General features: G+C 34.6%; 1 protein-coding gene across 4 annotated transcripts in view; it reads left to right on the forward strand.

Annotated features, from left to right (window-relative positions):
* Positions 1-22,818, forward strand: part of SCLT1 (sodium channel and clathrin linker 1) — a 204,348-nt gene that overhangs the window by 134,821 nt on the left and 46,709 nt on the right. For all 4 annotated transcript variants that reach the window (XM_035023077.1, XM_035023076.1, XM_035023079.1 and 1 more), the window contains 2 exons: positions 1,081-1,273; positions 7,836-8,032. In XM_035023077.1, coding sequence (XP_034878968.1) covers positions 1,081-1,273; positions 7,836-8,032 — 390 coding nt within the window. The remainder of the gene's footprint in view (positions 1-1,080; positions 1,274-7,835; positions 8,033-22,818) is intronic.

Below are 22,818 nucleotides of genomic sequence, written 5' to 3' on the forward strand. Positions count from 1 at the left end.
TGAATAGATGGATATTTATTTCTAGTTATCCCCCCAGTTCTCTATTTTTTTCTTACAATTTGTTGAAAACCTAGGTTGTTTGTATTCTAGTTTCCTCTGCCTGCATGCATATATGTGATGCCATTTACCTTGTTTCTCTGTCCCATGTAATTCCTAAAAACTAATAATCAAATCAAGAGGCTTGACCTGATCCAGTTCACATTTTTTTGTAAGAATTCTTTATAAATTGTAATATTTTGGACTTCAGTTTGTAGGCACATAATATGTGATTATTTCTGATGTTAGCTTCTTTCTGATTTTATCATTTGATGATCATTGCCTAGATCTGTCATTTCATTAGGAACTTTATCAGCCAAAGTTGAAATAGGGAAAAAAAGCCAAAGTATTATGGAAATTAAAGACCTTATATATTCCCTCTGACACGTATTGACCAGATAATGTTCGCAGTATTTGATTAGCAGGATTGAAAAAATGGAAATTTTTAAAGATAGGAATAAAAATTAGCAATATATTGAAGCAATATACGTTTGAAGGTTGGGTCACCCAGTAATCCATTGTGGAGAAAGTTCAAGAAATATAACCTATTTAAACTGATAAAACAAGAGGCTTATAGAACTGGAAGTTTATTTTTAAAAAAAATTTTAAGTCATATAACAGGAAAATATGAAATAGGTCTTATTGTAATTTAGTAATATAGACAGCTAATGTGTCTTCTTATGGAGTTGATTGAAGTAATAAAGGAATTTTGATCATTACCTACATCACCTTCCTTACCATTAGCTTCAGTTTATCCCCTTGAAGTCTTTGTTACACAGTGATTCTCACTGTTAGCAAAATTTGAAAAAAAGTTTCACATAGATTTTCTAGGTGAGTGGTAACAGTTCAGTTTATTAGATGAGATTGCTAAATTGGTTGTATTTGCCTGGGATAATACAACATTGTGAAACTACATAGCTTAAGTCTACAGTGAAGAGTAATGGGTTGGAACAAAGAATACAAAAGTCTATACTATAAAACATAACTTCTTGACTTTCATTACAGATCATTAAGTTTAAAGGTTCCTTTTGTTTTTTTAATCAGTTCCTCAGAAGAGATATCACGTTGCCAAGAAATGATTCAGAAACTTCAAAACATATTGGAGTCTGAGAGAGAGAACTGTGGATTTGTCAGTGAACAAAGGCTGAAACTTCAGCAAGAAAATGAACAGTTACAGAAAGAGACTGAAGATTTAAGAAAGCTTGCTCTCGAGGCTCAAAAAAAAGCCAAATTAAAGGTATTTTGAAGACTAGAGTTAAATGTGTACTTGTGAAAGTCAAAATATAAAAAGTATTTAGAGAGACCCAGTAAAACATTTTTAAGGCCTTTTTTTTTTTTTGCCTTTTCATCAGATAGCATTAAATCATAATGCAGAGCATTAACCAGTCTTTTTTGTATTGTAGAATTTGGCAAGCGTACTTGAAAATGATTGCTTTCACTATCCACACACACACAAAATTCTTTGCAACCATGAAATACACTGATATTCCTGCCAAAGCAATTTAAGCAGTGCTAGCAAAACTATAGATTAGATAACTTTATAGACTACCATCCTCTCTTCTTCTATAATAGCCTCTTAAAAATTGAACTCTAAAACTAGCTTTATAGAGGATGCTACATCAGTACGCTCTGAGAACCTCTCATACGTAGTCTAAAATTTCCATACTAGGAGGAAGGCAAGGGACAAAAGTCTCCTTTAGAAAAAAAATTCTCCTTTATTGTCACTCTCTTTTCCTCCTTCCTCATGCTAATGTTTAACATGCTTTGACAATAGGAACAAGATAACCTGTTTAAGGGAGTTTCAAGAAGCACCGGTATCATCTTCACCATGTTCCTTGCCCTTACCCCATTCCATGCAACTTTTATATAAAAGTTGTCATTAACTCTTTATGATAAAGACCTATATCTTCCAGTTTCATAGAAGGGATATGAGGTGGCAGTATTCATGTTTCACTTTGTTTTTTGTTGCTCTATACTCATAAGAAGTCACATTCCAGTCTAATTCATATCAACACATTTATTGAATGCCTCCTACTGCAAGCATCAAACATTAGTTATTTATAAAAGCTTGAACTCTGAAAGAGGGCCTTATATCATACAGAGAGGTTTCTACTTTATGCTTTAGTCTGTGGGGATTCAAGACTTGATATAAAGCTATAGTAATTAAGACAGTGTGCTGTCAGTATAATAATAATTAGCTTGATCAATGGAACAAAACAGAGTCCAGGAACAAACCCGTTTTTCATAATCACTTCATTTGTAACAAAAGCACCACTGTAGTTCAATATGGAAAGAATTATCTTTATAATAAATGATGCTAGATCAGTTGGGTCCATATTTTAAAAATAAACCTTGACCCCTATATCATACCATACATTTAAATTAATTTGAGCTGCCTTGTAGACCTAAATGCAGCATATAAAACAATGGAGCTTCATAGAGAAAATCTTCATGATCTTGGGTAAGAAAGAATTTCTTAATGAGAACACAAAAGCAATAATCATAACATAAAGATTAATTGGATTTCATTAAATTAATATTATTGAGTCATCAAAAGACACCACAGTACAATGCTGACTCTGGTTTGCCAGTTTTGCCTATTAAAAATCACAATCTAAATTGTCAAAAAAAAAAAAAGATACCATTAAGAGAGTGAAAGTGAAAGAAAGTATAATACAAGAAGTATTTGTAATACATAAAATATAGATAATACATGTGTAATATAATATTTTATAATACAATAATATAATATATAAATAGGCATTTATATATATAATACCAACAAAAAAGGACTAATATTTAGAATATAAAAACTGTTACCAATTAATAATGATAAAACCACAATTAATAAGGAAAAAACAAGCACCCTATTTCCAAAAATGGGCAAAAAACTGAAATATGCACTTCACAAAAGAGAATATATGAAAAAATGTTCAACTGCATTATTTATCAACAAAATATAATTAAAATTACAATGAGGTACCACTGCATACTGACCAGAATGGCTAAAGTTCAAAAAAAACTAAGAGCATCAAGTGTTGACAAAGATAGATGTAAAGCAACTGGAACTTCCATACAATACTTTGGGAATGTAAGTTGATATAACCACCAGTTAGCGGTGTCTTTTAAAGTTGGACATACATACATACAATGCCAAATAATGCTGGCTTCATACCCACAGATATGAGTGCTTATGTTCATGAAAACACGCATACAAGAATATTCATAGAAGTTTTAATCCTGTCAAAAATTGAAAATAACGCAAATGTCCATCCACATGAGATTACATAAATAAATGGTGGTGTACTCAAATCATGAAATAGGTAGCAGGAATAAAAAAGAATGAACTATGTCTATAAGTAATAATGGATGAGTCTCACAGACCTAATGTTGAACAAAGAAGCCAGACATAAAAAAGCTCATAGTCTATTAATTTCATTATATAAAAGTGAAGAATAGGCATAATTACCTACGAGGGTGAGATCAGAATAGCAGTTACATTTTCGAAGGGTAAGTAATGATTAGAAGGGCATATGAGGGAGCCTCGGGGGGGGCATCTAAATCAGGGTGGTGACTCTGATATGTCAGGATATTTGTAAAACTTGAGTTGTACCCCTAAGACTTATGTAGTACATTGTAAGCAAAAGATAAATCTTGGCAAAGGAAGGTCAGTAGGATTGTAGATAAAACAAGAACAGTTTTGAGTTTGATGCTTGTGGAAGCTGGGTGATAGGCATATACGGATTCGTTGTAATATTCTGTTTTGTGTATGCTTGAAAGTTCTCATACTAAAACATTTCCATAATAAAATAAGTCCGTGTACTTTGGTGAAAAAATGTTATATCTTTCTCTTATATTTTAAATTTCATATTATAAATTTCATATGGTTTAAGAACTAAAAGCTACTAGTGAAACTATAAAACATTAGTAGGAAATGTAGGCAAATGTATAACTGATAGATGAAAAAGAACTTTCCTAACAAAACAAAACCAAAAAAAAAAAAGAAGAAATTGCAAATGAATATATTAATAGATTTAAATATATAAAGTTTTTAAATATTTAGAACCATTTTTTAAGTGTTTAGAAAAATAACTGGGGGAAATAATTTTAGTAAATATATCAAAAGACAAAAACCATATAAGGAGCTTTGAAAAATATTAAAGAAGAATATTTGTAACCTATAAGAAAAACATGTATGAGACATGAACAGAACTCACAAACTAAGGAAACAAATTGCTAATGAACAATTTTTAAAGTTTAAACTCACTGTTGATTAACTGCATGGTTACCAGTGTGAATAAATGTGCAGCTGAGAGTTTAAAATGGTACAGAGTCTAAAATTTGTTCATAAGAAAATAATTAGGATATTTCATAATTTAAAAAATTCATTGCAGCATTATTCATAATAACAAATTAGAGACAACCTCTCTAGAAATAAAGGAACAATGAAATACTTTGAGTCATCATTAAAAATTGTTTCCAAATAATTTGTAATGCTTTTATATTGCTGTGTTCTAGGTTTAAAAATAATAAAAACTTCTGAATATATATTTATATATATATTGCAATTCCATATACACTAATCTAAATTCTAAAATTCATAAATAAAAATTATGTAGAAGTAGAGGTGGTTTTCTCTGAGTTGTAGATTACAGAGACCTTACATTTGTTTTTAATTTTTTAATTTTCCATTATTTTACAATATACATCTGTTTTGGGGTTTTGGTTTTTATAATGGGGAAGAGACAAATCAATGACTTTCCCTTACCTGGTACTACATTCTATCTATCTTTAACAGTTCAGGATAGTAATTGATATTTTAGAGAACAAAAGAATGACCAAAAGCTTATCTATCCCACATGTCCCACCAAAACTGCTCCCTTTTTGCCAAGTCTGCATCTAGCTTAAGAATTATTGGTAAATAAAGGGCAGAACCTCTTAACTAACTAGATAGCTGTAAATTCTGTTTTATAAAGGAGAATCACTGTCAGATAACTGCTGCTTTGTAGCTGATTCCTTCTTTGCCAACATAGGAAACTAGTGCTACACTTCGCTGCTTTTCTTCCCCTTGAAAAAGAGTGTGATCTTCCATAGACAAACTGAAAGGAGCCAAAAAGATCAAGACAGTTGGATATTGAGAGGTCAGTTGGCTGAGAACCTTACAACTTATTATATGAAACTTTCATTTGATCTTAAGGCTACTGCATTCCTTTCAGCCCTAGCTTTCCCCTTTTCTAACTTCTCTGTTCTTTCTGCCAGGGCTCTCCATTTCTTTGTGTCTAAATTCTCCTCATAAGTACATAAAATTAGGAAATGGATAGTTTTAGTATTCCAATCTATTTGTGTGAGTGGTTCTCTGCAGAGGAAGAACACAAAGGAAAACGGGAGGGAGATCATAAATCCTTTCTTCCTACCAATATACCGAATTTAATCATCAGTTGCATTTTTGTTATAGGAGACCTGGTTGTAGCCCAGAGTCTTCCAACATCACTGCCGGCCTGTCCAGTTTAACAACTGGGATTTTATCAGCTAAAGGATGTGGGGAGTGTTTAAAGACTAAATTTTGATACCAAAAAGCGATCATTCACTCTGTCTACACAGTGTTTTGATGACTTTACTATGTTTTGGGTGCTGAAGATACAATGAAGACATGATCCCTCTGACCCAGCCCCCTCCTTAAAAACATAATTTTTGCATGGAGATGGGCAAACTTTTAACATACGTTTACAAACTAATAAATGCACTTTAGGAAAAACTTAGGGCCCTGTAGGAGCTTATAACAGAGGGACCTGATTTTGTCTAGATAGAAGCAATAATTGAGCTAAGTTTTAAAAGTTGGTGGGGGTGCCTGGGTGGCTCAGTCGGTTAGGTGGCTGCCTTCAGCTCGGGTCGTGGTCCCGGGGTCCTGGGAGCCCCGCGTCGGGTTCCCTGCTCAGCGGGAGGCCTGCTTCTCCCTCTCCCACTCCCCCTGCTTGTGTTCCCTCTCTCACTGTCTCTCTCTGTCAAATAAATAAATAAAATCTTTAAAAAAAAGAAAAGTTGAATACAAATAACTAAGGCAAGCAAGAGGGGTAAGATTATTCCAGGCACAGGGAACAACATGTGAAAATGAGCCAAGAATGAGACGGCATTGTGACAGAAACAAAGAAAGAGTAGGTAATAGTGGCATAACACAAGCTTATAGAAGTAGGCAGAGACCAGGTTATCATGAAGGACCTCGGAACAAGGCTTGTCAAATTACAAATAGGTTTTCCAAGAGGAAATGGGGAGCTAACTAGGCAGGCTGACTTCTAAAACTATATAGATGCATATATCAGTTTTTAATATATATGTGAGAAAGACAAAGACAGAAACACACAGTTCCGCCTAACATAACCATGGCTTCTCCAAAGTTGAGATTGAGGCAGAGAAGGAGAAGGAATATATTCAAATCTAAATTTATAGAATCCAATAATAAAAAAATTAGTAAAGTAGCAGGAGTCAGGGAGCCTCAGGAGGCTTTAGTACAGTACAGAATTAATAAATCCACGGTGGTTTTCCCAGTATTTAGGGCCAGTATTTAGAAAGTCCTAAATTTCTACTTGTGTACTATTTGAGAAAGAAAATTTAAGCAATTTAGGAAACACGTTGCATTTAAGCAGAAGTAGTAAGAACAGTGTGTTTGCAGTTTACCCCACAAACCATGGATTTTGCTCTTGTTGGGTTTTCCTTGGTGTTGAGAAAGTTGAGTCCCTGATTCATCCTTTTTTGATTTTGAAAGTAGCCATATTTAATGAATTATTAGAAACTATACCAGCTGTAATGATTTTTAAAGCACATTACTTTAAAATACCACAAGATGTTCTTTATAATATTTCTTTAGTAAGATAAAGATGGCCCTAGAGTACACCAAAGAACTTCTTCGTGACTATTTTCTCAATTGCCTCCAGGATGGTAATAGGTAGTTTCATTCTAGATGCATGCAAGAGAAGGCAATTCATTACATACATTGAATGCCAGAGAGCATTAGGGCTTCATTTTCTCCCTGATCCCCAGTCAAGAAAACTTCTAGAGTATCCAAAGAGCATTTACTTATATGTTTATTCTGCATTAGGGTATTTTTACTATAATGACATAAATTACCTAGAGATAATGGAAGATATTTCCATATGAGACTCTGAAAATCATTAGTCTTTTTTTCCTGAAAAAAAAAAGTATTTATATCATAACTGAAGTGGTAAAGGACTTCTTGTATATGATTTTCTTTACAAAACCCTTTGAAAGACAATTTGAAATTTAGTATAAAGTGACTTGAGATTTTGAGTTGTTGAACACATCAAGGTGCCAAGAGGGTGGTGCACTTGGGGAGGTTGTAGAAGCTCTGTAATTTTTTTAATGGCTTGAGTAAAAAACTCTCAGTTACTGACAGCATGAATATTTTCCATGGATTCTGGCAACAGAAGTTAAAGTATAATAAGAACGGTTTATATTAGATAGTTTACTTTTTTCCTATTGGCAGTTAAGGTGTTGAAGAAAGTGTTGCGAAAAAATTGTAGTCCATCATAATTTTTGTTTCACTAAATTTATATTGTACTATAAATTTATATATATAATTACATATAAATATATAATTAATATAGGATAAGTCTTCATTTGTGATGAAGACATAAACTTAATTTTTATATAGATTACTCATCCAAACATTTCTGTGCCTCAAACAACACAATGAATGATTTCTTTTGTGTATTATCATTGATCAGTATATCTCCTATAATAACAGAAAAGAAAAAGAAGGATACTGTGTTCATTTTATTCCTTAGATCAGTACAATGGAACATGAATTTTCAATAAGGGAACATGGATTTGAAGTTCAACTGAGAGAGCTGGAAGATAGTAATCGAAATTCCACTGTTGAACTGAGGCATCTCTTAGTGACTCAACAGAAGGCGGCCAATAGGTGGAAGGAAGAAAGAAAGAAACTTACTGAAAGTGCAGAAATTAGAATCAGTAATCTAAAGTAAGTCCACTATTAATTGTTTGATACATTTTACAGAATAAATTATTTAACATTTAATGGTCCTTGCCGTAATCTTGTAAAAATCTTGTATTTTTATTAAGCAAATATTATTGAACTGCTGTGAAAAATATTAAGCATTATAAACCGAAACTCATACTATGTATTTTTGTAAATTTTATGCATATTCCACAAAATATAATGATTTTTGTTGGACATAGTTTAGAATCTTAATACTCTTTGCATATAGGCATAGCATAATAATGTTTTATGGTTGGGCAGCAGGATCTGATTGATTTGCAAAGCCTAAAGTATTTGCTCTGTGGCCCTTGGAGAAAAGGTTTGCTGACCCCTGCCCAGAAAGTACTTGAGCTTTTAGGCTGAATGCAATGGGATGCTGTGGAAGGCTTTGAGCAAAGTGATATGATCAGGCTTAAATGTTCAACAAATCAGTTTGATTGCAGTTTGAAGAATAGACTGTAGAGGGGCAAGGGTAGAAGGGAGAAGGTAGGCGAGTACTGTATAATAGATAGATAAAATGTAACTTGGATTAGATTTTAAAGGGTTGGAGATCATTAAAAAAAAGTTTGAGCCATGTTAAATATGAGCTGCCTAGAAAACATTTAAATCAGGATATCAGCTAGGCAGCTGAGTCTGTAAGTTTGGAGTTCAGGGAAGAGATTGCAGCAGGAGCTATAAATGTGGGAGTCATTAACATACACGTGATTTTTTAAGTCATGGGATGAGAACATGTAGAAAGGAAGTCTAGATAAATTAAACTAAGGACTGAGTTCCAAAAGTTAAAGTCTGGAGAGATGAAAATTCCACACTGCAAGAGACTGAGAAAGAATATCCAGAGAAGTAAGAATCATGATAGAATGGTTAAAAAAAAAAATTATTTTTCAGAAGGAGTATAAGCAATAATAATAGGTGATATTTACTTACTAGCACATGTTTGTTGTTCTAAACAACTTACATGCACATAATTAATCTTGACAGCAACCCTACAAAGTGGATAACACTATCATTTACATTTTACAGATAAAGAAACTGAAGCTGAGGGAGGTTAAGGAACTTGTTCAAAATCACATAGCTAACAAAATGACCAGTAAAGACAGTATGCTCTTAACCATTGTTTTATAAAATGCTACTGAGTGGTTGAGTAAAGTGAAGACAGAGAATGGACCTTTTAGTTTGGCACCCTCTGATGGTCTTTGTTAACCATGATAAGAGCAGTTTTGGTAGAATGCTGGAATAAAAATGTATTTAGAATGAATTTAAGAGAAGAGAATTTCTGCTTCCAGTTTAATGGTGAGCTAGGTAATTGGAACCTCTACCACAACTAAAAAAATTAGATGAATTATAAAAAGCATCTACTAAGAGCATTGAAGAACTAACAAAAATAATTATTACCAATTTGACCTTATCCCAGGAATGCAAAATTATTAAAACATTAGAAAATAAGTTAATATAATTTATCACATTAAATTTTTAAAAGAGAAAAATCATAAGGTCTCCTCAACAGATACAGAAAAGGCATTTGATAAAATTAGATATCCACTTATATTTCAAAATAACTCTTAGCAAACGAGGAATAGAATTTCTTTAATTTTGTCAAGGTATCTATTCTAAAGAAACATTATTTTTAATGGCAAAAAAAATGTTAGTAATTTTCCTTTGAAGATTGGGAAGATAACAAAGAAGTTCATTATTACCACTTGTATTAATATTTGTATCAGAAGTCCTCATCAGTGCACTGTGGCAAGAAAATGAAATAGAAGGTATACAAACTAGAAAGGAAGAAAGAAAACAGTCATTCTTCACAGACAACATGACTGTATATGTAGTAAGTCCAAAATAATTAATAGATAATAGGCAAATATACAAAAATCAATTGTATTTCTACATATCTGCAACAAATACTTCAAAACAAAACTTTAGTAAAATTTACAGTGCATCAAAAAACATCAGATGCTCAGGAATATAACAATGTGTGAGATTTCTACATGAGAACTATGATAGCAGGAAGATTAAAGAAGGCCTAAGTAAATAGAAGTCAAGTTAAATGATCAGAATGCTCAATGTTATGAATTTGTTAACAACTCCCCCCCCACCCAGCCATCTGTAGATTCAGTGTAATCCCAGACAAAATCCTAGCACATGGAGCAGTATCCAAAATATATTAAGTGAAAAAACAAATTTTATACAGTACGTATAGTATTTCTGCCCTTTAAGAGGGGAAAGTGTTCGTGTGTGTGTGTGTGTACACATATATATACAAGCATGCTATACATACACTACGTTCATATACATATGTGCACATTCTCTTCTTAAAAATAGAGAGGTGACCAAAACAATAATTAAAATGGTTCTCTATGAGGAGGGAGAAAGGAGTAAAGGATGAAGGCTAGACTTCTTTGAATGAACCTTGTCTTATAGATATATAGGCTTGAGTTTGAAACTATATAAATGTTCATATAATTATCTTTTAAATTAAATCAAAATTTTGTAAAAAACTAAAAATCGAAAGTAAAATTAAACAAATGGACTTAATTGTGTAGGAAGCTGATGGCTTAACTACACAAATAAATTATTTCAAGTGACATTAAACACAGTAATTAGACTGTATATCCCAAAAAAAAAAAAAAAAAAAGACTATATCCCTAGTGAGATAAATCCTAAGGATAAAAGAAAATGTAAAAAACCATAAATTGCTTTTAGTAGTTATATCATTAGAAATAATATTGGTGTTATTATTCTGAAACTTATAATTACAAGATAAAGGCATTGAGTAATTATAGAAATGCCTTTAAGAACCAAGATTTTTATAATAAGAGGGAAGAAACTCAAATTAAATAAAACTTGTATTTCTACATTGAAATTGGGAATATTATCATGGGAACTCAAGATGTGTTTTACTCTTAAAAACATGTATTTCCTGGCTCTGTCCACTTAAGGGACCTAAGAGGCAGTGACCAGTATTCAGTTGCAATGAGGTATCCTGAAAGAAACCAGGACTCTAGAGAAATGATTGATTACAGATCTAGGATAAAAAAGTATAATATGAGTCTAGAAACTGTGGAAAGAGCCGAGATGCCCTTCAACAGACAAATGGATAAAGAAGATGTGGTCCATATATACAATGGAATATTACTCAGCCATCAGAAAGGATGAATACCCAATTTTTGCATCAACATGGATGGCACTGGAGGAGATTATGCTAAGTGAAATAAGTCAAGCAGAGAAAGTCAATTATCATATGGTTTCACCTATTTGTGGAACATAAGGAATAGCATGGAGGACACTAGGAGAAGGAAGGGAAAAATGAAGGGGTGGAAATCAGAGGGGGAGACGAACCATGAGAGACTGTGGACTCCGGGAAACAAACTGAGGGTTTTAGAGGGGAGGGGTTGGGGGGATGGGTTAGCCTGGTGATGGATATTAAGGAGGGCATGAATTGCATGGAGCACTGGGTATTACACGCAAACAATGAATCATAGAACACTACATCAAAAACTAATGTATGGTGACTAACATTAAAAAAAAGAGAGAGAAAAGAAAAGAAACACTTTGAGGTAGCAAAAGGGGAGGAAGGTATCAAGATTATTTGGGTCATGTCAGAAGGACCCAGGAGCCAACTTAAGTAGGCCCCCTCTGGCTGATGTGGGAACAATTTGAACATCAAAGAGTATCTGCAGTAAATTGAAACATGTCAAATATATTAAAAACCCATGACTTCAGAATGATATTAAATAAAGACAAAAAGCCTTTGGTCACCTTTGGAAGATCCTATGGAACCAGCTCTTTTTGAAAAAAGATAAAGGGAAAAATCAGGCTTTTATTGTACCTTTCCTTTACTCACTATACTTCATGAAATGCTTCTTGGCCTTTCCTACCATAATAGCCCTTACTTCACTGATTGGGGAACCAGCGTAGGGATTTTGCCAGTTAGTTGCTCAATGTGTCTGTTCTGATTATGCATCCCAGAACCAGGGAAATAAACACAGAATAGGATTATAGACACACTAGTTGTGAGACTTAGGCCAAGACTTCACTGATGACCTGATCTGCATAAACCTCTCCTGGTTGGTGGACCACAGTGCTATTTGGGGTCTCTAGGAATTTTTTCAGCAACAGTGTCCAGTAATCTGAAAATGTCTGGATTCCTCCTTCCCCACTGCATGGTCACCCTGCTAACTCCTCACAGATCCCTTAGGGGAAGGCCAGGAGGAAGTATATATGGGAACCTGCAGCCCCTTTCTTTATTCAAGAGGCTTTGAGTCTGTGAACTGACTCAAGTTTGAGAAATGGTTATATGGCTGTGACACTTTCTTGTAGTGATTCAAGTCAGGTTTGATTCTACTTCTCCAAATCAAATAGTAGACCACCCATCTATTTCAGTTCTAGGGTCACAGTGATCAAACTTGTAGCAAATCCCAAAGATCTCTGCAGATCAGACTCTCCAGATAACTAACTTCAACTTTGCTGCCCGTTCTAGTAATGATGACCACATTTTCTTTGGAGATTTAAGGCTGCTACATCACCCTTGCCATTGAGAATCCTATCATCAACATTGAATTCAGGAAGCCCAGATCCATGATAGCAGTTGTCATTTCTGTTCCACAGTGAATAATATACAGAGCACTGCAGGGGTACTGGAGCAACTCTCATGACTGTATTTCACACAGTCTTCATGGAGAAAATGTCCTCTGGACCCTCCTGAGGGTCAGAGTTGAAGGATGGAAGAGCTGCTTTTACATTTAAAAAAAAAACCTCACTGTTGTCTTCCAATCTCCCCCAGCCTTTAGTAACTTCCTCTACACTACTGATTCTCAGATGGGGATTACTTCATCCTTCTCCCCTCCCTGGAACATTTGTCTTAAAAATATCCAAAGACGTAAGGATGATTCTGGATCTAGTGTACAGAGGCCAGGGGTGCTGCTAAACATCGTATAATGCTCAAAACAAAGGGTTTTCCAGCCAAAGATGTCAGAAATGCCAAGTTGACAAACCTTGCTTTATACCATAACAAGGATTTTCTTATATTTCAGTATCATTCAGTATAGGTCACCCTTGAACCCAGATTTTGTTCAACTAACCAAACAAATCAAGATACTTGAGCTAACACACTGAATCCAGAATATCTGCTTTGTGAGCCCACATTGAAAAATTTGGTCTAATTCTAATGTTATTTCTTCTGCTGTAATACAGCACCCTTAGGATCCATTCCCGCATGTACTCCCCAGGTTCTGTCTACATACAGTTGGCAGAATTGTGTAATGATTTTAGGGTATTCTGCCTCCTCACAGGTCTTGTTTTGTAGGTTAGTCCCTAGAGCCTATCAGACTTGACTCTGGCTATAGATACAGAAGTAGTGAATGAATGAATGAATGAATGAGAGGTAAATCCTGAAGGGAATCACCTGTTCCTTGTAAAACAACTCCCTGAGGGGAGACTGTTCAAACTCCTAAGGCAGAGGATACCTACCTTTCCAAACAGTGTGGAAGGACTGCTTCTATTGGCAAGAGAGGCATGCTAGAATTTAGGGATTCAAGGCCCCAGCTTCATTGGAGTCTGTCTGGACACATGTTCCTATCTCAATTTTCAGGGAAGGAGAGACCTTGCAACGTTGGGAATTCAGTTTTTGTTATAATTTAACCACATAAGGATTAGACTTTGCATTTGATGATCAGAAATCTCAGCTTTGTAACCAGGGGAAATGGGGTTTCTTTTAAGGTAGTCATAACAGCTTTCAGGTCCCTAACCTGGACTTTGAGCTCAGAATTTAAAACTCTGAGTTCTTTATTGTGATCCTCAAAGTTCTCCAGTGTACCTAGAAGTCCCATTATGCTCCTCATTCACTAGTGTTTTATGTCCTTAACTACTTGGTCACTCAAAAACTTATCCTTTATAGGCACTTGATTATATAGGTGATAATTTAAGTAACTATTTTGCCATTGCACAGCATGGATTACCAAGGTACCCTTTACCAGTGGCCTTTAAAGCTAATGAAAGCAGAGAACCAATTCCAGATAATCCAGAACCAGTTAGAGTACTCATTCGTGAGGTTATATTCCTCTGAGACTACTTCTGGACTTGAAACCAATTCCTGTATGTATTCGGGTTTATTCAGGAAAACAGAGCTACTCTGAGTGATATAGAATATGGGATTTATTTTGGCAATTAGGTCTGACACCGTTGTGGGAGCTGGTAGAGAAGTCAATGCAATGCAGTTGTTTCTGCATCTGGTGTTAAGCCTGAAGTCACTATGGGCCAGCTAAGCTAGAAGTCATGAAGAAAAGCTGGATATGAATGAAAGCAACTCTAAGGACAAACTAGAACCCTGTTTTCATTTATCTCTCATCATCTTCAACCACTGTCATAGATGACCTACAGGAAAAGCTGGTGCCATTTACCATGCATCTGCACATGACTCAAGAGGCTGAAAGAGGATATCTGCCAAGAGGCAAAAGATAGAATTGCTGTGGATCCGAGTAGTGCTCCACACCAATATAGTGACCTAACATATCAGCAACAGTGTGTATGAGTTGCTGCAATGCCAACTGCCCTGCCAGCCTTCCGAGCCTGCTGCACAAATTTCTTTTATGGTCAACACCAACCCAGGACCAGGCAGGGAAGGGAATGCTGGGAAATGTAGTACTAGCTTAGCTAAGTTGATATAGTCCAAAGCTGCCACCATGTATTTGTCATAACTTAATTAGTGATGTTGAGCAGTTCACAATGTTTACATAAGGAAATAGGAAACCATATAATATAAAGTAGACTTAAATGAACATCAGTCTAAAGATTATATTTATGATAGCTATAACTTGTTGAATATATACTATTTGCCACTTAACAAACTCGTGTAATGATCACAAAAACTTTATGAAGTAAATGCTATAATATTCTCTGTATTAGGATTCTCCAGAGAAACAGAACTAACAGGATGTGTGTGTATGTGTGTAAGTGTAAAAAGGTTTACTTTAAGGAATTGGCTCATGTGCTTGTGGAGTTTAGCAAGTTTAAAGTTTTTCTGAGGGAGAAAACTGACAAGCTAGAGACCCAGGAAGGAGTTGCAGTTTGAGTCCAAAGACATTCAGGCTGGAGACCTGAAGAGCCATTGTTACTGTTCAAGTTTAAAGGCCGTCTCTTGCAGAATTACCTCTTGCTTGGGAGAATTAAGCTTTTTGTTCTGTTAGGCCATCAACTAATTATATGAGGTCCACCCACATTATGGAAGGCATTTTGCTTTACTCAGAGTCCAGTGATTTATATGTAAATCTCACCTAAAACATTCTCACAGAAACATCCAGAGTAATGCTTGATTAAACATCTGGGTACCATGGCCCAGACAAGTTGACACATAAAATTAACCATCACACTCTCCATTTTACACAGGAGGAAACTCTAGACTTTAAAAAATTTATAAAGATCCATAATCCATTATCTGCAATTTTAGATTTGAAAAAACTCTGACAATAGAATTTTCCTAAGTTAGCTGCCTACACTTTGGTGGCAAAACCTGACTTGAACTGACAGGAGGCTATTTATGGTATAGGTATATCTATGTGTGCACACATACCCATATACACATATATACACATCCACACAAACATTTCATTTATTGTGCCTATTCGTATGTTTTACTGAGAAATATGTCTGACTATTGTAATCTTTATCCTACTCTAAACCTCTAAAATATTTTTCTTGGATGTCTTAGGCTTTGCTATATTGTATATGTAACTTGCACACACCAGCCAAGTACTCCCAGTAGGTTATTGATAGTGAATGTGTTTTATTTTGGTTTGTATTCTCTGAAGTATCAACAAAGTACTTTGCCAAAAGGACACACATAGAATGTAGAATGTAATTGCCTAGAGTCTGTCAAAATAGTTTTTAACACAACCCTATCGATTGCTTTCATCTGGGCTAGAAAGCTTGTTAAGGCCTTTTACAACTTGTGACTTTAGGAATAGTACGTGATTTTTTGAAAAATAATTCACCCAAGTTATATACTCATTTTATTATAGAGGAACTTTTACCTGAGTCCCTGGAGTTGTCCCATTATTACATAGCGTCTGTGAGTTGTAACATCATCCATATTGTTTGGTAGGATATTTTGTTAGTTCAGGAAGATCAAAGAACATCTTCAAAAATTATAGATATCTTAGACTTTAAGTTTTATAGATCTTAGATTCTGTACATTCATATTTTAGTATATAGGATTAAATATTTTTGACCAATAAACACCTTAATTTATGCAACAAATGTCCTATAAATCGAATTCTTATATATGAAATCATCTTAAATGCTCTGAATCATGCTTTTAAAATAACCTGTAAAGTAAGTGCTCTGGGAAGGAAAATTTGTATAGTTATTTTTGATTATAGACAAATCAGTGATTCTCACAAATTATTTTTCCTCCAAAACATAAGCTGAGGCAGAGCACAAAATAGAGATGTCCCCACATGTAGTATACACAAAAGATTAAAACAGAGTAAAGATGAAAAGAAAAAAAGCAGGTGGGGCGCCTGGGTGGCTCAGTTGGTTAAGCGACTGCCTTCGGCTCAGGTCATGATCCTGGAGTCCCGGAATCGAGTTCCGCATCGGGCTCCCTGCTTGGCGGGGAGTCTGCTTCTCCCTCTGACCCTCCTCCCTCTCATGCTCTCTGTCTCTCATTCTCTCTGTCTCAAATAAATAAATAAAATCTTAAAAAAAAAAAAGAAAGAAAGAAAGAAAGAAAAAAAGCAGGAAGGGAAAAATGAAGGGGGAAAAATCAGAGGAGGAGACGAACCATGAGAGACTAAGGACTCTGAGAAACAAACTGAGAGTTCTAGAGGGGAGGGGGGTGGGGGGATGGGTTAGCCTGGTGATGGGTATTAAAGAGGGCACGTACTGCATGGAGCACTGGGTGCTATATGCAAACAATGAATCATGGAACACTACATCAAAAACTAATGATGTCATGTATGGTGATTAACATAATAAAAGAAACAAAAAACAAAACAAAACAAAAAGATGAAAAAAAAGAGTAGACTTGAATCACCTTAGAGGAAGATGGAGAACACACTGGTGACATTAAACCAGATGGGCTATAATCATAAAAAGAAATTGAGTGAAATATTTTTTTAGTGAAAATGTGCAGAATGAATCTGAAAACATGAAACTTTGGTAGCTGTGGTGTGGGGGTTTTTTTGCAGCTGTCAATTAGCATTTTATTTTTTTAAGTTTTTATTCTAATTCCTGTTCGTTAACATACAGCATTATATTAGTTTCAGGTGTACAATATAGTGATTTAGCAATTCCATACAGCATCCGGTGCTCATCATGACAAGTGCACTCCTTAATCCCCATCACCTATTTAACCCAATGCCCCACTCCCCTCCCCTCTGATAGCTATTAGTTTATTCTCTATAATTAGGGGTCCGTTTCTTGGTTTGTCTCTCTTTTTTCCCTTTGCTCATTTGTTTGTTTCTTAAATTCCACATATGAGTGAAATCATATGGTATTTGTTTTTCTGTGACTAACTTATTTCACTTAGCATAATTCTCTCTAGCTCCATCCATGTCATTGCAAATGTCAAGATTTCATTCTTTTTTATGGCTAATATTCCATTGTATATGTATATGTACACATACATACCACATCTTCTTTATCCATTCATCAACTGATGGACACTTGAGCTGCTTCCATATCTTGGCTATTGTAAATAATGCTACTATAAACATCGGGGTGCATGTATCCCTTTGAATTAGTGGTTTTGTATTCTTTGGGGAAAAACCCAGTAGTACAATTGATAGATTGTAGGGTAGTTCTACTTTTTACTTCTTGAGGAATCTCCATACTGTTTTCCAGGGCGACTACATTAGTCTACTTTCCCACCAGCAGTGCATGAGTGTTCTTTATTCTCCACATCCTCATCAACACCAGCTGTTCTTGTGTTGTTGATTTTAGCCATTCTGACAGGTGTGAAGGGTAGCTGTGGTTATTTGATATAGTCACTCAGTTCCTTTAATACCTACTGATAATATTAACAAGGTGATACTGGATTGGAAAGTCATCCATCTTTAGGTAAAACTCTTCCCAATGAGCTAATTCAGGATAACAAAAGGCTTCTTTGATTATTCAAAACATAGTTTTCAAATATTTCAAACATAATAGATTTTAGTAATAAACATTGATCTGGCGTGAGAGTTGAAGGTGGGGAATACCCCGCAGAAAAAAGAGATCCAGTGCTCAGCAGTGAATAACAATTTTGGAGGAATATATTTGCTGGAACATAAAGATATTGGTAACCAAAAATTAATAGTAAATGACATCTTTAATGATTCCTAGTTTATAAATTCTATAATAGCAAATGTTTATATAATGAAATATATCTACTTTTTTTTAAGATGCAACAAATCTTGACACTAAAAAATAATGAATACAGATATCTAAGAAAGAAATACCACAGAAGAGAGTTCTTGTTTAATCATGTTATGGAATACTATTTCCACAGAGTTGATTTTCACTTGATCTCTGTTCAAGAGTTTCATTATCCACTTCATTGCTGAATTACTAATTTCTTTCTCCTAAAGCTTTCATTGTGGCCCATTTGGAGGGAAAAAAAGGAAAGAAAGAAACCAGGCAAAAATAAACCATAGCTTTAAGATTGTACATATAGCTGCTGCAAGAATGCTCATACCAGCATTTTTCCTAATTGTCCCAAATGCAAATGCAAATGCCCATTAGCAGCACACTGGATAATGGGACTCATTTTTATTACTCTGTATTATCCTGATACACTTAGACATTCCTTTTTCTAGCATATTCCTAAAACTAGAATTTTTGAGTCATAGGCATGCATATTTTCAACCTTTGTAGAAAATGCCTCACTCTTTCCCAAAATAATTGTAGCTGTTTACATTCTTGCAAGTAGTAGAGTATCTGAGAATTTCTGATAATCCTCATCTTCACTCAGTGAATGAAGTCAGATGTATTAAATTGTGCTAGTCTAACGACTACTGGTTTCTCATTGTAGTTTTAACTTGCAACTCATATTTCTGCCAAAGTTGAGCATCTTTAAATGTTTATTGGCCTTGTGAACTTTTATTTTGTGAAGTGTTTCTTCAGGCCTTTTAACCATTTCTCTGTTGAGTTGTTTACCTTTTTTTCAGGTGTTGCAAATATCTTCTCCCATTCTGTGGCTTATCATTTCTCTCCTCTCTTGCTCCTCTATTTTGATAAACTGAAGTTCTTAATTTTAATGGAGTCATGTTTATCTCTTTGGTTTTATGATGACTGCTTTGTATGTCTTATTTGAAGAACTCCCTTTCTGTCCTGACCTCTAAAGATATTTTCTTTCAGCTTAACTGCCAAAAGCTTTATAGTTTTACCTTCTACATTTAAGTCTTTATTTAATCCAGAATTGATTTTGTGTTACAGGGTAAGGTAGAAGTCTATTTTTTCCAAGTGGTAGCCATTCATCCCTACAACCTTTAATGACAAAATTGTCATTTCCTCACTACTTTGTAGTATCCCCTTTGTCACAATTTGTGTCCAAATGTGTATGTGTCTGTTTCTGAGCTTTCTTATGTTTCACTTGTTTGTCAGCCTATCCTGTGTCAGTACCATACTGCTGTGTTCATTATAGCTTTAGAAGACACTTTTGAAAACAAATACAAGGTTAGAAAAGTGACTTGATATCTGATAGAACCACTCCTGTTATTCAGTTTTTTAAAAATACCTGTTGTTACCCATGGACATTTCCATATTCATATAAATTCATATTCATAAAATTGTGTTCTTAAGTTCCATAAAGAAACATGATGAAATTTTGATTGGGATTACATTGAATCTATAAGTAAATTTGAAGCAAGTGAACATAATTTAAAATTTTAAAGATTCCAATCTTTTGGACATGAATCTCTCCATTTTGTTTACATCTTTTTAAACACTACTCAATAAAGTTTATTAATTTCTTTGTACAAGTCTTACACATCTTTGTTAGATTTAGTTGGTATTTTTAATAATCAATATTTTTATGATATTATAAATATCTCTGATTTTATTTTCTGACCTTTGCTTGTATAAAGAAATGGAAATGCTTTTTGATTCTGATTTTTTTAACCACTAACCTTGCTCAGTACAAAAAGCTGTAGATTCTTTTGGATTTTTCCTTTCGGCAGCTTTATTGTGGTATTTGCATACCATATAACTCACTCTGTTAAGCATATAATTCACTGATTTATAGTAATTTTACAGAGTTGTGCAAGCATCACTTCAGTTAGGTTTCAGCACATTTCCATCAAACCACAAAATCCCCCATGCCTATTTGCAGGCAGTACCAACGTCCTATTTCTGGCAATCAATAATCTACTTGCTGACTCTGTAGATTTGCCTGTTCTGGACATTTCCTATACATGGAATCACACATTATGTGTTCTTTTGCATCTGGATTCCTTCTCTTAGTATAATGTTTTTGAGATTCATCCATATTGCATCATAGATCAGTATTGAGTATATTTTTATTGAGGAGTCAGTAGAATGGATATATACCACATTTTGTTTATCCACTCACCAATTGATGGACCTTTGAAATAATTCCACTTTTTCTTTTAATTGTGGTAAAATATACATATAACATTTACCATCTTAGCCATTTCTAAGTATACATTTCAGTGGTATTAAGTATATTCACTTTGTCATGTTACCATCACAACCCATCCTTCTCTGGAACTTCTTTTCATCTTAAAAATTGGAAACTCCATACCTGTTAAACTAAACAACCCTAGTGCCCTCTTCCCCCTCCCCAGCACCTGGAAACCACCACTTCACCTCTGTCTCCATGACCTTGACTACTCTAAGTACCTCATATAGGTGGAACCACATGGTAATTGTCCCCGGTGACTGCCCTATTTCACACAAACACAAAGTCCCCAAGGCTCATCCAAGTTCGAGTGTGTGCCAGAATCTCCTTCTATTTTAAGGCTGATAAGAAGGGACTTACTTTTTGTTTTCTGTATACTTCGCAGCTTTTTTGTCTCTCATTTTTTGCATTACTGTCTTTTTTATGTTTAGTTGATTTTCTTTAATGAAACCTTTGAGTTTCTTTCTCATTTCTTTTTGTGTATATTTTATAGCTGTTTTCTTTGTGATTACCATGGGGATTACATGTAACATTCTAAAGTTATAACACTCTAATTTGGATTTATGCCAGTTTAACTTTAGTAACATACAAAAATTCTGATCCTTTATAGCTCTATCCCCACTCCTTTCATTGTTGATATCACAAAATTATGCCTTTATGCATTGTGTCCAGAAACATAAACAATTTTTCAAAATACATTAGTCTCCTACATTATACAGGAAACAAAATATAACTCTACTTTTTTATTGTTTGCCTGATTTAAGAGGCTAATACTTTTTTATTTATTTTTTTTTTTAAGATTTTATTTATTTATTTGAGAGAGAGAGAGAATGAGAGACAGAGAGCATGAGAGGGAGGAGGGTCAGAGGAAGAAGCAGACTCCCTGCCGAGCAGGGAGTCCGATGCGGGACTCGATCCCAGGACTCCAGGATCATGACCTGAGCCGAAGGCAGTCGCTTAACCAACTGAGCCACCCAGGCGCCCCAAGAGGCTAATACTTTTTTAAAAAGCAATTAGTCTAAAAGCCAGTATTATTACAACTTTGGTTCATAACTGCACATTTTGTTTTCTATAATTTAAGAAATTAATGCATGTGTTGGATTTTGTTTATATATAATTATATCATCTCTGAATATACCAGTTTTATTTATTTCCAGTCATCATATATTTTATTTCCTTTTCTCACCTATTACACCAATGAGACCTCCAGTATAGTGCGGAATCAAAGGACAAGGACTCTTGTCCTTTTTTTCAATCTCAGCAGGAAAGCTTTCAATCTTCATCTTTGTGTATGATGTTTTCCATGTTGGGGGATAACTTCTGTTAGATTCAGGAAGTTTCCTTCTTATTTTACTTAGTTTTTATCGTAAATATTGAATTTAAAAGCTTTTCCTGTATTATTGAGGTAATCATTTTATTTTTTCTTTTTAATCTGCTAGTGGGATAAATTTTATAGATCAATTTTGCTAGTGTACCAAGTTTGCATTCCTATAATAAAACCAACACAGTTGGAATGCATTCTCCTTATGTATTGCTGGATTTGGCTTGCTAGTATTTTGTTTACTATTTTTTCATCTATGTTCATTAGAGAGATTGACCTTGAAACTTTCCATTCTTGAACTTTCTTTTTTTTTTTTTAAAGATTTTATTTATTTGACAGAGAGAGAGAGAGAGCACAAGTAGGCAGAGTGGTAGGCAGATGGAGAGGGAGAAACAGGCTCTCCCCTGAGCAGGGAGCCGGATGTGGGGCTCAATCCCAAGACCCCAGGATCATGACCTGAGCCAAAGGCAGCCGCTTAACAGACTGAACCAGACTAGGCGCCCCTCATTCTTGAACTTTCATTGTTAAGTTGTAGTATCAAAGTTATGCCAGCCTCAAGAAATTGGAGACTGGTGCTTTTTCTGTTTTCTCATGAACTTTGTATTTTAGAAATGTTTATTCTTTGAATATTTGGTAGATCTCTCCAATGAAATTCTCTTGGCCTGGAGTAGTGGTGGTGGTGGTGGTGTTTTGGGATTTCTATGGTAATATCTTTGATTGTTCATTCCACTGAACAGTTATAGAACTCTTCAAATTTTCTATTTCTTCTTTGAAACAGTTTTGGTAAATTATATTTTTCTATAAATGTATCCATGTCTTCTAAATTTTCAAGTA

This window comes from Mirounga leonina, unplaced genomic scaffold (genome assembly GCF_011800145.1).
Source record: "Mirounga leonina isolate KUSES-001 unplaced genomic scaffold, KU_Mleo_1.0 Mir_176, whole genome shotgun sequence".
NCBI classification, from domain to species: domain Eukaryota; kingdom Metazoa; phylum Chordata; class Mammalia; order Carnivora; family Phocidae; genus Mirounga; species Mirounga leonina.